Source organism: Lactuca virosa, chromosome 9, assembly GCF_052849685.1.
Source record: "Lactuca virosa cultivar CGN04683 chromosome 9, Lactuca_virosa_CGN04683_v6, whole genome shotgun sequence".
Taxonomy (NCBI): Eukaryota; Viridiplantae; Streptophyta; class Magnoliopsida; order Asterales; family Asteraceae; genus Lactuca; species Lactuca virosa.
This window is the reverse complement of record NC_136434.1, coordinates 167,445,406-167,459,477: the sequence shown is the minus strand read 5'-3', so window position 1 is coordinate 167,459,477 and position 14,072 is coordinate 167,445,406. Positions and strand designations below refer to the sequence as shown.

General features: G+C 39.4%; 1 protein-coding gene across 1 annotated transcript; it reads right to left on the bottom strand.

Annotated features, from left to right (window-relative positions):
• Positions 1–1,166: 1,166 nt before the first annotated feature.
• LOC145137252 (BTB/POZ domain-containing protein At1g63850-like) lies at positions 1,167–3,710 on the bottom strand. The gene is made up of 3 exons (XM_079071396.1): positions 2,412–3,710; positions 2,069–2,330; positions 1,167–1,377 (listed from the first exon to the last, which is right to left on the bottom strand). The coding sequence occupies exons 1-3, from the start codon at positions 3,618–3,620 to the stop codon at positions 1,349–1,351; spliced, it is 1,500 nt and encodes a 499-aa protein (XP_078927522.1). The 5' UTR covers positions 3,621–3,710; the 3' UTR covers positions 1,167–1,348.
• Between the last annotated feature and the right edge of the window lie 10,362 nt (positions 3,711–14,072).

Below are 14,072 nucleotides of genomic sequence, written 5' to 3'. Positions count from 1 at the left end.
AGAGGTGAGGCTTGTTACGTGTATGTGCGTGTATGTGAGTGTCTTGGATGTCGATACAATTCAGTTGAAGGGAGGATGTTGAAGTTGTTCTTGACCATTAGGTTAGGACTTTCTTGTTTTTAGGTTCTCGTCCTATAGAAATGAATCTCTCTCTCATCCTAAATGATGGTATGTTTTTTTCCTTAAAAACTAAAAGCTCTCAAAAGTTCATTGTTGCACACACCCTAAGTCACATTTCTCATGAGGAACAATTATTTTTAGTAAATTTCATATCTAACTCTACAATTACAAGGTACAATTCTTTTTAGTAATTTTCATATCTAACTCTACAATTACAGGACATTTTAACTCTATAATTACAGGACAATATTCAGAGGTTTGCTATTGCTCTTTTAATTTGTTATTTTGTTATGCTAATTTATAAGCCATCTCAGCATTGTGCCATTGTGTCAAAATTATATATATATATATATATATATATATATATATATATATATATATATATATATATATACTTTAGAAATAAATTTATTAGCAATAAATTAAAAATAATAAGGTTATGTTTAGTTGCGGAAAAATTGACCGTTTTCCAGATTAAAATTTTCAACAAAAATGAGAATTTTGAAAACGCGTTTATTTCGTCTATTTTTTTAAATTTTTCACGGAAAATTTTAATTTTCTGTTTTCTAAAATTACAAAGAAATTGAAAATTTTTGGAAGACCAATAATCATTGTTTTCCATATTTTTCTAATACAAAATTTTTTCTAAAATATAAAACACACTTATTCTCACCTCTATCTACCCCCACCTTAACACCCCCAACCCACCACACCCACCCACTCCCAAGCCACATCACATTTTCGTAAATTATTTGCATTTTCGTATTATATATATATATATATATATATATATATATATATATATATATATATATATATATATATATAACTTAAATTTTTTAATATATTACATATTATTGGGTTCGCCTTCGGCTGAGGGTACCCGTATCCTCGTTTCTTAATTCGTGAAATCCTTGTCCCCAACCTTGTCCTCATCCTCATCCCTGGCTAACTCGGGTTCAAATATAGGTTTTTTTGCCATATGTAAGTATAAGGTTTTTTTTTATGCATCGTGTTCTGTTTTCATCAATGACATTGTAACAAAATTATAAGAAGAAATAAAAATGTATTATAGAAGGGGAAAAAATTTCAATGCATCATTTGTAATGTGAAACTATATTAGATAGTTATATCTAAAGTTTTAGATTCCTCGCCGATGCTTCTCTTCATTCTTAATACCTTTGACGTCTCACTTTAGCAGCCACTATATTCGAATAATAAGGAGCTCTTACTCCCCCAAAAGATCGTCATACATCTCTATAAAGAAAACGCAAGAAAATCACTTCGAATGGTTTATCAAGAAGATGCAAGAAAGGCACTTCACATCGTAGATTAATTGCTAGAGATGTATATTAACTTTATGTTTACCAGTATGTTCCCAACTTTATAGAAAGATTTAGGATATATTTGACAAAACTTGTGGTCGTAAAGTGTTTAAGAATTTGAAATGTGTAAAATAAGATAAAGTGATAAAATTTAAAGCTCTCAAAAACTAATTGAAGTGATTTATGGATTTGAATCTTTTTGTTTTAAAATTTAAAATAAAAACTTCAAGCTCATACTCCCAAGGAACTTTTTTATCTATTGGAGATTTATCTCAAAACTGAAGGCCAAAAGCTATACCATTATATGGTTAACCCGTACCTAATGTAGTGACACTAAATCCGGAAATATCTTAAATCCTAACTCAAACCTTATCCGGGTTAATCATTAGATGCAATAAAATAAGTCTTAACCCTAATAGAGGACACGTTCTTTAGATGTAGAATTACAATGTAATCACAACTATCCATACCAATTACTCCAAGATTTACAAAGCTTTTCAAGACGATTACACTCGCAATAAAAGCAGTCATATGCGTATATATACAAGTAGAAAGTTTATAAGCTAAAATTAATGAAACCTTCCACACAATCAAACACACTCAAGAAAGTTGGTGCTGATCACCTGGTAATTGTCGATTTGCACGGCGAAACCACGTGGTGAATGCTGAAACTAAATGAGGGCAATCCTCAACATTTCGAGTTGAAAAACTGAGACATTGCTGCAACAATTCTTGAGCTTCGGACATAGGCAATGTTGATATGATTTTCAAGAATGTTTCTTCCAATTCCAGGTATAATGATTTATGATTTGTCAACATTGGTGTGACATTGTCTTTGCATACAATCAATACAGGAAGCCAATCTTTCACCATTTTCATCCTAACCTGAAACATAAGAGAATAGGAAACACTCTCAGGGATAGAATCCTAGAACAATATGCAAAGAATGGGGATTTAAAAGCTTACCTGTCTAGAGGCCAAAATAACACCAGAAGCAACAGCATTGGCAAGCTTGCAGGTACACCTAAGAACCACAGCAGGAAGACCAGGAACAATATTCCTCCATGCATCATCCCTAAATGCCCTCTGCAGATCAGCAGTAAAAGAAGTCTGTTCACTCCATTCCTTCACAGCAGTATCAGCTACTCTTAACTCAATCATCCGCTCAATCAACCACAATAAATGCCTCCCATTTGTCATTGCAGTGTGCAAATTCAACCTCTGAATTGCTTCAGTCTCGTTATGATCACCACGAAAGTCTGGACTGGAATACTCCTCCAAGGACTCTTTTACCACCTTCAAACTGGTCTCAAAAGACTTATCCAAAACTCTTCTTGCGGATTCCCTGGATGAAAAGTCCCTTAAGAGTTTTGCAACAAACGCTTTTGCAAACGCCATGTTTGGATGATTATGAATCGCTGTTAATATCAATCCGTGAAGCATTTCCTCTGATAAATCCGACTTTGGAGGTGAAACCCTAGCTAAAAGTTCCACTGACTCCTCATCTCGTAAAAGGGGGATTATACTTAACACGATTATTTCTTCCTCCTCTGTCCACGGTACAGCTTCAAGGTATCGGACGCAGGCCGTTACACAGTCCTCAAACAGTAATTCCAAGGCAATTGGAAGTAACTCTAGCGCTTTAGATGCTGTATCAATAGTGCTCGATATTTCATTGGTATACAGAAGTTGAAGAACAGTGACATGATTGTTGATCGAACCTGCAGTCACGGCTAAATTAAACCTGTAATAATCAACTTCCCCTGAGTCCTTCTTCCACCGATCAGATAAAAGTGCGGAGAAGTACTTGGATCGGCGTAGGACAGAAGAATGGAGATAGATCTCGAATTCCGATGTGGAATCAACAGCCACTACCGTTTCTGAATCGTCTGAATCAAAAGGTGAGGACTGATCGAGGTAGAGACGGAGGATGACGTCAGCGGTGTTAGGGTCATTGAATCCATTGGGGACGGAGGATGCGATAGGGAGGAAAGAATGACGTGAATTTGATCGGCGGATGGATGATGTTGGTAAGGGTTTGTGAGAGCCTTCGGTTAGGGTTCCGTCGAGACGAGAGGAATCGATCACCGCCGCGGTGGATGATAAACGGCTGTTGCTTCCGACACGGTGCCGTTTCTTGGATCCGCCGTTACCGCCATTGCCACCACCGATCATGGCGTTTGGAAAGATTGTGAAAGGAACAGGGAAATGAAATTAGTTATAGAGGAATGGTAACCGCAAAGGTTTTAATATTAAGGATTAAGGGCTTATCGGTAGAGACAGCGGTTTAAATAGTGTATGAACCATGTAAAGGGTTATGATAGATTCTAACCGTTGGATAGGTATTTGCTTCATATGATCTGCACGTGGCAGTCAATGGTTGGTGAATAGTCGAGACCGCACAATAATTCCGATGGAGGCGAGTTCAGTGACTCAAAGCCCGAGTTTCAGTCCAAGTGGATAAGATCACGACAGTGTCTACATTCTGGAGTAATCGAGGAAAATAGAGTTTTAAAAAAAAAAATTTATTAAGTAGCTGTAGTTTTAAAAATAAATATTTATAAAATATATGTAGTTTTAAATTTTTAATTTTTCATAAAATTTTAATTTTTTTAATTCTGTTTTTTTAGCATATATTTTTTTTTACTTTCGTTTTTACTTTTTGCTATAAAAAAGTGTTTTATTATTCGTTGAAGAAAACAAAATTTCTTGTTGCATCTAATCTAGATATACAAAAAAAAAAAAAAAAAAGAATTGTGTATTTTTTTCTTAGGCATGTATGTATTTAAAACTAATATATACAAAATCAATTTTAATTAAATAATTTAATTTTAGAATTGTTTTCCACGGGTGGAACGTCTATAGGGCTATGGCCCCCTGATTTTTTTACTTGCTACATGTACTGTATACATATGAATTTGATCTTATTTCTTTCATTATCTTTTGGCCCCCACATTTATGATGCAAGGTCTTGAAAGAAAATATATAGACTGATTAACTCCAAAATAACACAAAATCTTATTTTTATTAATTATTTGATTCATTGTGTAACTACTGAATTAGTAAACTAAATAAAGTTATAATCCAAAAAATCAATGAAAAATAATCAAAACCGATCCTCATAAATCTCGGATGCCAACTAATTAGAAAAACTAAAGAGCTATAAAAAATCAAAAAACTATTTTAAAATACAATTTCTTGACTCAACCTTGAAAAAATCCAAAACCCTAAATAAAAGAAGCATTGTTGCTGTCGGAAACCCATCTGAGATATCGCATTCACCATAGTGCTTACCTCTGCCAGATTTCTCACCAGAAATATATTATCACTGGCCGACTGCTGCTTCTTAGCCTTCTTCTCTGTTCACCGATTACTTCTCCTTGGTCTCTGTCTCTTAACTTTTGTCTGATCAGTCCTCTCGATGGGTTCTTTAACTGCTACTACGACAGAGACCTTCGTCGGCGGTGCTTCCTTCCGGCATCTTCTCTCCTACAAACCTTTGTGGTCTTTATCTCTTATTTCTGGTGTTCCCTATTTCGAAATTGTAAGTGTCTCCTCTCTTATTTCTTTAAGTCTTTCTATTTCTTTTTCTCTCTCTTTCTCTCACCAGATAAAAAGGATATGATAAATTCTAGATTAGAAAGTCATATTATTAGGATATCTATATTAGGGTACCTGTTAAAACTTTAAAAAAGACTACAACTTTTATTTACTGTTTCTAATTTTTGAATTCTTATTTGGAATGTTACAATAATTAGTTATCCTTCAAAGTGTACTTATAAATTATTATTTTTATTTTATTATCTGTTAAATACTAGTATTAGTTAAAATGGTGGTATGTAGTAGGGGTGTGCAAAAAACCGCACAAACCGCCCGCACCGCACCAAACCGCACCGCATAATGCGGTTTAGAATTTCGTGGTGCGGTTTGCGGTTCATCATTTTATCAAACCGCACTATGTGGTGTGGTTTGCGGTTTGTATTTATAAAACTGCGGTTCAAACCGCACCGCACCGCATGTTATATATATATACTTTTTTTTCTTTACTTTATTATAATTTCAAATCACGATTTAGAAACGATGTATTTAAATATATTTCTTACAATAACCAAATATCTATAACGTAACATTAAATCACTGAAGATCTCACGGTTTACAAGAATATAGCAACTATAACGGCAATATTAACAATAACAATGACACTTACAAAACTATACTAGCATGAATCACAATTTATTAAAAACGATTTAACTTGAAAATTGTATTTGTTTTTATAAAATGAAAGCAATCAATTTTTTTAACCGGGTCAGTTTTTTGGTTTTTTGATAGATTTAATGTTGAACAACTCATTAAACCGCACAAACCGCAACCAAACCGCATAAACCGCCCGCAGCAAACCGCACCGCATAACGCGGTTTTGAACATCTGTGGTGCGGTTTGTGGTTTCTAAAATATTCAAACCGTATATGCGGTGCGGTTTACGGTTTTGACTCTAAACCGCACCAAACCGCACCGCGCACACCCCTAGTATGTAGTGTATAGTAAAATGGAAAAAACAATCAACTATTAAGCTTTAATTTATATAAATTTTGATTATGCCCCCCCCCCCCCCCCCTTTTTTTCTAGTCGTGTTCGCCCCTGCCACCAATGTTCCAGATTATTAATATATTAATTATTTAGATGATTTTTACTTAAGATGGTGTTAATTGGTTTATATTGAAAAAAAAAATTGTTTGTTAGTTTTTATAAGTCCTTGTTGGTTTAGATTAAACAGATTATTGATACAATGTTTTAAGTACAAAACCAACAATCACTTCTAGCAAATACAAAACAAAATAAAAAAAATATATATCGAAATAGCTTGTTTCAATAACCATTATTTGAAGGAAAAAAAGTTAAAAGAATAAGACATAAAGTGGAATGAACCAAACAAAATAAATGAAGACATATTCAATATCTTTTTGTTTGATTCATTCGACTTTATGTTTTATTCTTTTAACTTTTTTTTTTCTTTCAGATAGTGGTTATCGAAACAAGCTATTTCGATGTTATTTATTTTTTAAGAAGTAATTGTTAGTTTTGTACTTAAAACATTATGCCAGCAATTTTTTTAATATAAACCAACAAGGACTACATATAAAAACTAACATACATTAAGTCTTTGATTCCATTTCCCACATCGTGACCTCTAAGTGTCCTAACAGACACGGGACTGGTCCGCTTCTCATGTCATGGGAACAATCCTCACGTCGTGAGCGTTGTCTGAGGCTAAAATCACCATTTTAAGTCCTTAATCCATTAAGTCTTCGATTTTATTTCTTCCGGAAGCTAAAGGGGACCCCTAAGGTCCATAAAAATGTTTCCTTTATGGTCATGCATGCACCACACATGGTCATCCATTTCTAGGTCAAAAAGGGAAGAAATAAGCTTCAAACTTTCATGCATGCCTCAAATCTACACCAACTCCCAGATCTGAACACTATAATGCTCTTGGGACTCATAGAATCCATAAAGTTGCCAACTTTATGGATCTACTCCACTCAATCATGCAATAACATCAATAAAATGGACACAACTCAAGATCTATCCATAATATGCAATAAAGTTGGAGCCTTTGATACTTACAAGGGTCCAAAAGCAAGAAATGATGATAATGATGCTGATTCTTTGCCCACACCAACACTACAGTACTTCATTTTTCTTTTTTTCTTCTTCCCACAAGCTAGAAATACACCCACAAGACAAGGGATCTTAAGGAGAGGCAATATTAGGATTTCTGGAGGCTTAGAGAGTGATAGAGGCTGAGGGTGAGAAACCCTGGCCCTCTCATTCCCTCAAATACTGAAAACTTAGGGTTTTTGGTCGTCAACCGCCTTCATGTCGTGAGCACTATACTGCTCACCTCATGGACTTTTAAATGATGCACGAGTCCGGATCAATCCTTACGACGTGAAAAGGCATTATTCTCGTCGTGAGCAGGGCAAAATACTGAAACTCTTAACTTCGAAATAAAAAGATAATACATACCTGATCCGGGTGTTACAACTCTTCCTCACTTGAATCAGACTTCGTCCTCGAAGTCAACTGGTGCGAACAACTCCGGGTAATGCTCCCGCATCTCACCCTCCAGCTCCCAGGTCCACTCGGAGCCCCTCTGATGTTGTCACTGTACCTTTACCAAAGGTATCTCCTTGTTGCACCCGGATCTTCATCTTCGTCTCCAAAATAGCTATCGGCCTCTCAACATAATTTAGGCGCTCATCGACCTGAATATCATCCAAGGAAACCACCGCATCCTCATCCAATACACACTTTCGCAGCTGCGAAACATGGAAAGTGTTGTGAATCTGACTGAGCTCCTTCGGAAGATCCAATCTGTAAGCAACCTTGCCAACCATGACAATTACCCGAAAAGGCCCAATATATCGGGGACCCAATTTCCCCCTCTTCCTAAAGCATATCACACATTTCGTCCCATAAATCAGTTCGTCCCATAAATCTGTGACCAACCTCGCCCCGACAAATTGGGGTACCACTGCCCCGATCAGGGATGTATGTTTAAGGATGACCGTGATTACCCTAATCTTTGAGCAGATTCGAGAGGCTCAGGTTGAGGCTAAAAAGGAAGAACACCGAAAGAGTGAGCACATAGTGGGTCGGGTGGCTTCCTTTGATTAAGATATTCGGGGATTATTGACCCTTCACCGGAGGGTGTGGGCTCCATATTGGGGTGGAGCGTGTCAGGTCTTGATGGAGGAGGCGCACAAGTCGAGGTTCTCTATTCACCCCGGAGCGACAAAAACTTACAGAGACCTCCTTCTTGACTATTGGTGGCTATGCATGAAGCGAGATGTGGCCTGGTATGTGGAGAGGTGCTTGACTTGAAGGAAGGTCAAGGCCGAGCATCAACGGCCACACGACAAAATGGAGTCGTTGGGTGTTCCCGTTTGGAAATGGGAAGAGATTACGATAGACTTTATCACGAAGGTACCACGGACGGCACACAGAGTGGATTCGATATGGGTCATCGTGGATCGATTGACCAAGAGCGCATATTTTATCCCGATTCAGGAGAGTGTCTCTACAGAGAAATCGAAAGACATCTACATTCGAGAGGTTGTGGCACGACATGGGGTGCCCATTTCGTTCATTTCAGATAGGGATGTTTGGTTTACTTCTAGGTTCTGGAAGAGATTTCGTGAGGAACTGGGTACTCATATGCACGTCAGCACGACTTTTCACCCACAGACTGATGGTCAGAGTGAGCGGACTATCTAGACTTTGGAGGACATGCTCCGGGCACATGTATTAGATTTTGGCGAGAGTTGGGATACATATCTTCCTTTGGTGAAATTTTCGTATAATAACAGTTATCACGCCAGCATCGATCGACCTCCTTTTAAAGATGCTCTATGGGAGGAAGTGTAGGCCTCCGATATGTTGGTGTAAGGTCGGTTAGCGGGTTTTGGGAAGTACAGAAGTAGTGCTTCGGATGACTGAGTTGATTCAGCAGGTTTGTGGCAGACTTCAGATAGCACAGAGCCGACAGAAGACCTACGCATGTAGACGCTGGTCAGACTTAGAGTTCCAGGTTGGGGACATGGTACTCCTGAAGGTGTCACCTTGGAAAGGTGTCATACGATTCACGAAGCGGGGTAAGATAGGCCCCATACATATTGGTCCTTTCAGAGTGCTAGCCCGGGTGGTCAGGGTTGCATAACGCTTGGATCTACCAGAGGAGCTCAACCAAATCCATAGCACTTTCCACGTCTCTCAGCTGCGGAAATGTCTGTTTGATGATTTTGCAGTGGTTCCATTGGAGGACATTCAGGTGGATGATCGCCTAAATTATATAGAGAGACCAGTGGCCATCCTTGATAGGAAGACAAAGACTTTTCGAAACAAGGTTGTAGAATTGGTAAAGGTATAGTGGAAGCACCGAAAAGGGTCAGAATCGATATGAGAGCCTGACGAGGATATGAAACAGCATTACCCAAAGTTGTTTGAAGAGGCGGACTTTGAGGACGAAGTCTGATTCAAGTGGGGGAGAATTGTAACGACCGATATGTCAGGTAAAATGTTAGCTATTTATTTTCTCTTATTTGGACTTAGGGACCCTAGTATGCTGGGCGTATACAAAGTACGTCGGGCGTATGTAACATCCCGAAAATCATGACATAAAAAATTTTGTTTTTAGATTAATAAATCGTTAATACATATCTTTTCCATAAAACCAAGATAACCAAGATTTAACAAAACCTCATCAAATCAGAGTAATTCATAGAATGCGGAAACATGTGGTGTGTGCTCTGCAATCATCCTGAGCTCTTCCATTTGAAAATCGGAGTACCTGAAACATAAACTGAAAATCGTAAGCATAAAGCTTAGTGAGTTTCCAAAATACCATACAACATACAACCACAAGTTATCATGCATCATACATATAGTTGCCATGGGCTCCCCTCTTGGTCTTTAGCTGGAATGTCATGGGCTCCCCCATGGTCTTTACCTAGATTGTCATGGGCTCCCCTCAGGGTCTAATATCCAAGTGTCACGGGCCATCCCCGGGGTCTTCCTGTAACGACGTAAATTTTCAAACAATTTTTCATTTTTCAAACAACATGATTATCATTTAAACATTCTCAAATCTCATGTTCAACAATTGTCATCAAATAAAACATATCCCAAGATCATAAATAAAATCCTCGGTCTGTGTGTACGGATCATGCCGGCGCCTTCCCGCGATCGTCACTAGTACCTGGAACACATAACACATAACACTATAAGCATAAAAGCTTAGTGAGTTCCCCAAAATACCACATACAGCACGTATTAGCCACTCGAGGCTATAACTTTGTGGACCCTTTGGTCCTAACTCTGTGGACCCTCTGGTCCTAACTCTGTGGACCTTCCGGCCCTAACTCTGTAAACTCTGAGCAATACATAGCATAAATCACATAGAAATAATGCAGTGTATCACATCATATATATAGCATACAAGGTACTCTGTCACACAACTCTAATTACCACTCTAGGTAAAGTATAGTGAGAAGACTCACCTCGGGTAACTCGGTAAATCTCGAACTCGGAAATACTGATCTAGCCTCCGCCTAATCACATAAAATAATTACTCTAATCAATACAACTCTCAAAGGCTAGGCTATTCCCTCTCTAAGTTCTCTCAGGAGGGTAAAAGACCATTTTACCCCTCCAATGGCTCAAAAGTCCAAACATTGACTGGACCCTAAAAGTCAACAAAAGTCAACGGTCAACTTTGACCAGACTCGTCGAGTGCACGTAGGTGACTCAGCGAGTCCAAGCGTGTCCTCTGGGTCTATCTAAACCTCACTCGACTCGCCGAGCGAACCTTCCACTCGACGAGTCACCACTGGTCATGAATCGCGGGTCAACCCGACTTGACTCGTCGAGTCCCCTTATGGACTCGGCGAGTTCCTTCCATGGCAACACTCAAACGACCTTCTGAGATCAGATCTGCTTCACCAACTAGTAGATCTAACCTTCTAGCACTCAAAAGTTACGTAAAGGTTCGAACTTTAGGCCCATGCATCACACTATCATCTCTATATGCCAAAATAACCCTTAATATAATAACCTAGGCCCCAAAACTCATAAAGGATTGCATAAAGCTGAAGAATAGGGACTCTCTGGACCTCTCAAGGTCCAGATCTGATAATATTGTCACCAGGGGACATCACACACACACTAGATCTCTTACCAAACTGAAGAGATGAAACCCTAGATTCATGAAATCTATTACTCAAATGAAGATAGACATGAATCCTTACCTCCCACAGCAGCTGTGAACGAAATGATGGAAGATTTGAGTCCCACAAGTCAGCCTAGCTCGAAATCCTTCCTTCCCTTTGCTAAAACACACCAAAGAATGATGAATTAGCCCTCCTCTTGCACTACAAGCTTTCTCTCTGCTCTCTAGGGTTTCTCAGGGAAGGTGGCCGCAATTGAGGCTATAAATGCCTTTAAATAGGTCCCAAACCCGGGAAATTAGGGTTTCTCTGCCCAGCACCTACTCGGCGAGTCCCTCCTCTGACTCGTCGAGTCCATTCATTAAATCCACGCGACAATCTCGACTCGACTCGGCGAGTCGGTCCCTCAACTCGTCGAGTCCCTCCTTAAATCTCAAGATTAACATACACAATAATATCCCTGAAAATCCAGATGTTACAATTCTCCCCCACTTGAATTAGATTTCGCCCTCGAAATCGCTCCTCGACAACATATAAATCTAATCCAATAACCAAACAGCACCAGCGAAAGGGTCTCATACCACACAACTATCTTCCTCTCTGGACACCTGAATCCAAACAGGAACTCCTCCCTGGAAAAGGACAGACCCATCTGCCACTACGCTACCCCTTCTAACTCTCCAGAATCTGGAACTCTAGTAGCCTGACACACAGCCAGACCGCCCTCTCCAGATGTCACCACGTTATTCGCTCCTCGAATAACAAACCCCGATAGCTCACTGCCCCTCTGATTCTCTAGTGGGGACCGATAAAACAAGTCCATGCCCAAAACTGGCTACCGATCACTTGTCCCAGACATGATAAACAATCTAGATCATATACCAAGGAATGGAAGGATCACATCACACCAGGGACTCATCCAATGTACTGTAATCACAACCCCTCTGAACAACGAACCCTCAACACCCTGTCCTCAGACACGAACAATGACCATGCTTGTTCAGAAGCGTCCTCCGACATCTGACAAGCATAAACCTCAGCTCCCTTCTCAATATCCCTTTCAAGACTGAGCGCCAGGTCATCTCCCGACCCAGCAATTGAACCTCCAAAGGTTACCCATTGCGTGTACCAACACGCCTCACCGACTTCCTTATCAATGCAACTATCTCGGCTCTGTGTGACACACGAGTCACGAAGTTCGCTTCACCTCAATCGAGTACGGAATTCGACTCGCTCTCGACCTCTGCCATCTACTACTCATTAGTTCCATGTGTTTCGCGGTTTTCTCATACCAACGAATTGACCCACTCCGGTCTAAGACACCAGATGGAACAATACCCCCTTCCAAATGAAGTGCATCTCTGAATCTGGAATCTCATTCCGTCTACTCAATACACCACTAGAATCGAACTCAACTCAAGAGTCTGATCCGGCACAGAGTTGGAACCACTTGTCCCAACGAACCACTCAACTCATGACTCATGACCCGCAACTCATGCGTTCCTCACTTATCCACTTCCCTTTGGTTGCGACAACCATTACTCAATTTCAGAATATAACGACTCTCGACAAATATGGAGACCCCAGTCTCGCCCCTGGTTCGACCACCAGGCTCCCACAAAATCAAATATTAGGGCTACCCAAGCCCAAAACTCTTCTGCGCCACGCTCTGATCAGAGAGCACTTTGTCACAACATTCTATTGCTGACTAGCGGGTACCACAGCTCCCCGCAGTATCACAACGACCTCTCACTGAACAGTGAGTACTACGGCTCCCCGCAGCATCACCACAACGCCTCACTGAATAGTGAGTACTACGGCTCCCCGTAGCATCACCACAACCTCTCACTGAATAGTGAGTACTACGGCTCCCCGTAGCATCACCACAACCTCTCACTGAATAGTGAGTACTACGGCTCCCCGTAGCATCACCGCAACCTCTCACTGAATAGTGAGTGCTGCGGCTACCCGTAGCATCACTGCAACCTCTCACTGAATAGTGAGTACTACGAATCCCCGTAGCATCACTGTTGGATATAGTGTCTAAGTCCATAACTTTATTTGGTATGTACTTGACCCGACCCGGCATGGTCCATTTGGGTTGCATGGCATTGCAATACTTGGATAGACTAAATGAGAGAATAAGGCACTTATGATTATTAATATATTATAAGTTCTAATATATTGATAATAGTATTATTTAATTAGTATTGATCAAGTATTAATCTAGTATTAATCTAGTGATCAAAGTGAGACTAATTAAATATATAGGGTTGATTATGACAATCATGAATTCTTTTATGGTGGATTAATGATCCATGGTTTATGGGTTTGGTTATAACCATATGGAGCTCCATGGATAGTCTATGGGAGTTACAAACCCATGGGTCATGAGAAATCAAGAGTCATGACAATTAAGGGCATTCATGTGTAAACCCTAATTGTGACAACACTATAAAAGGAACCATATGGCTAGCAAAATGGTGACCTAGTGGACATAGTGTTACTAGAGAGGGCATAACCGATTTTGAGTGCTAGAAGTATTCTCTCAAGTTATTCCAAGTCTTGTGGTGTTGTGTGAAGCATTTGAGGCACAACATTTGGGGGGCTAGGCTCACAAAGTCTTGAAGGAATCCAAGCAACAACAAGGTATGTATTTCTACTAGTTTTTATGTTTTATGTAATCCCCATGCCATGCTAGTTAGGAAATAACCTTGAAAAAGAAATTTGCATGTATATAGAGAAAACATAGATTCAAGGTTATTAGGGTTGCATGTACACTTAGGAAGTGTTAGAATGCTCAAAAACCCATCAGTGGTATCAGAGCCTAGGATTGTTTTCTGTATACTTGATGCAAAACTGCTTAAAAATCGAAAATTCTGCATTCTGACGACTGGACTCG

Bases quoted from the DNA above. Each gene is read 5' to 3' on its own strand.
- LOC145137252 (XM_079071396.1), bottom strand. From the start codon at position 3,620: ATGATCGGTGGTGGCAATGGCGGTAACGGCGGATCCAAGAAACGGCAC. The intron at 2,331-2,411 runs GTAAGCTTTTAA...CTTATGTTTCAG, and splicing joins TTATTTTGGCCTCTAGACAG to GTTAGGATGAAAATGGTGAA. The intron at 1,378-2,068 runs GTGATCAGCACC...TTTTCTTTATAG, and splicing joins TGCAAATCGACAATTACCAG to AGATGTATGACGATCTTTTG.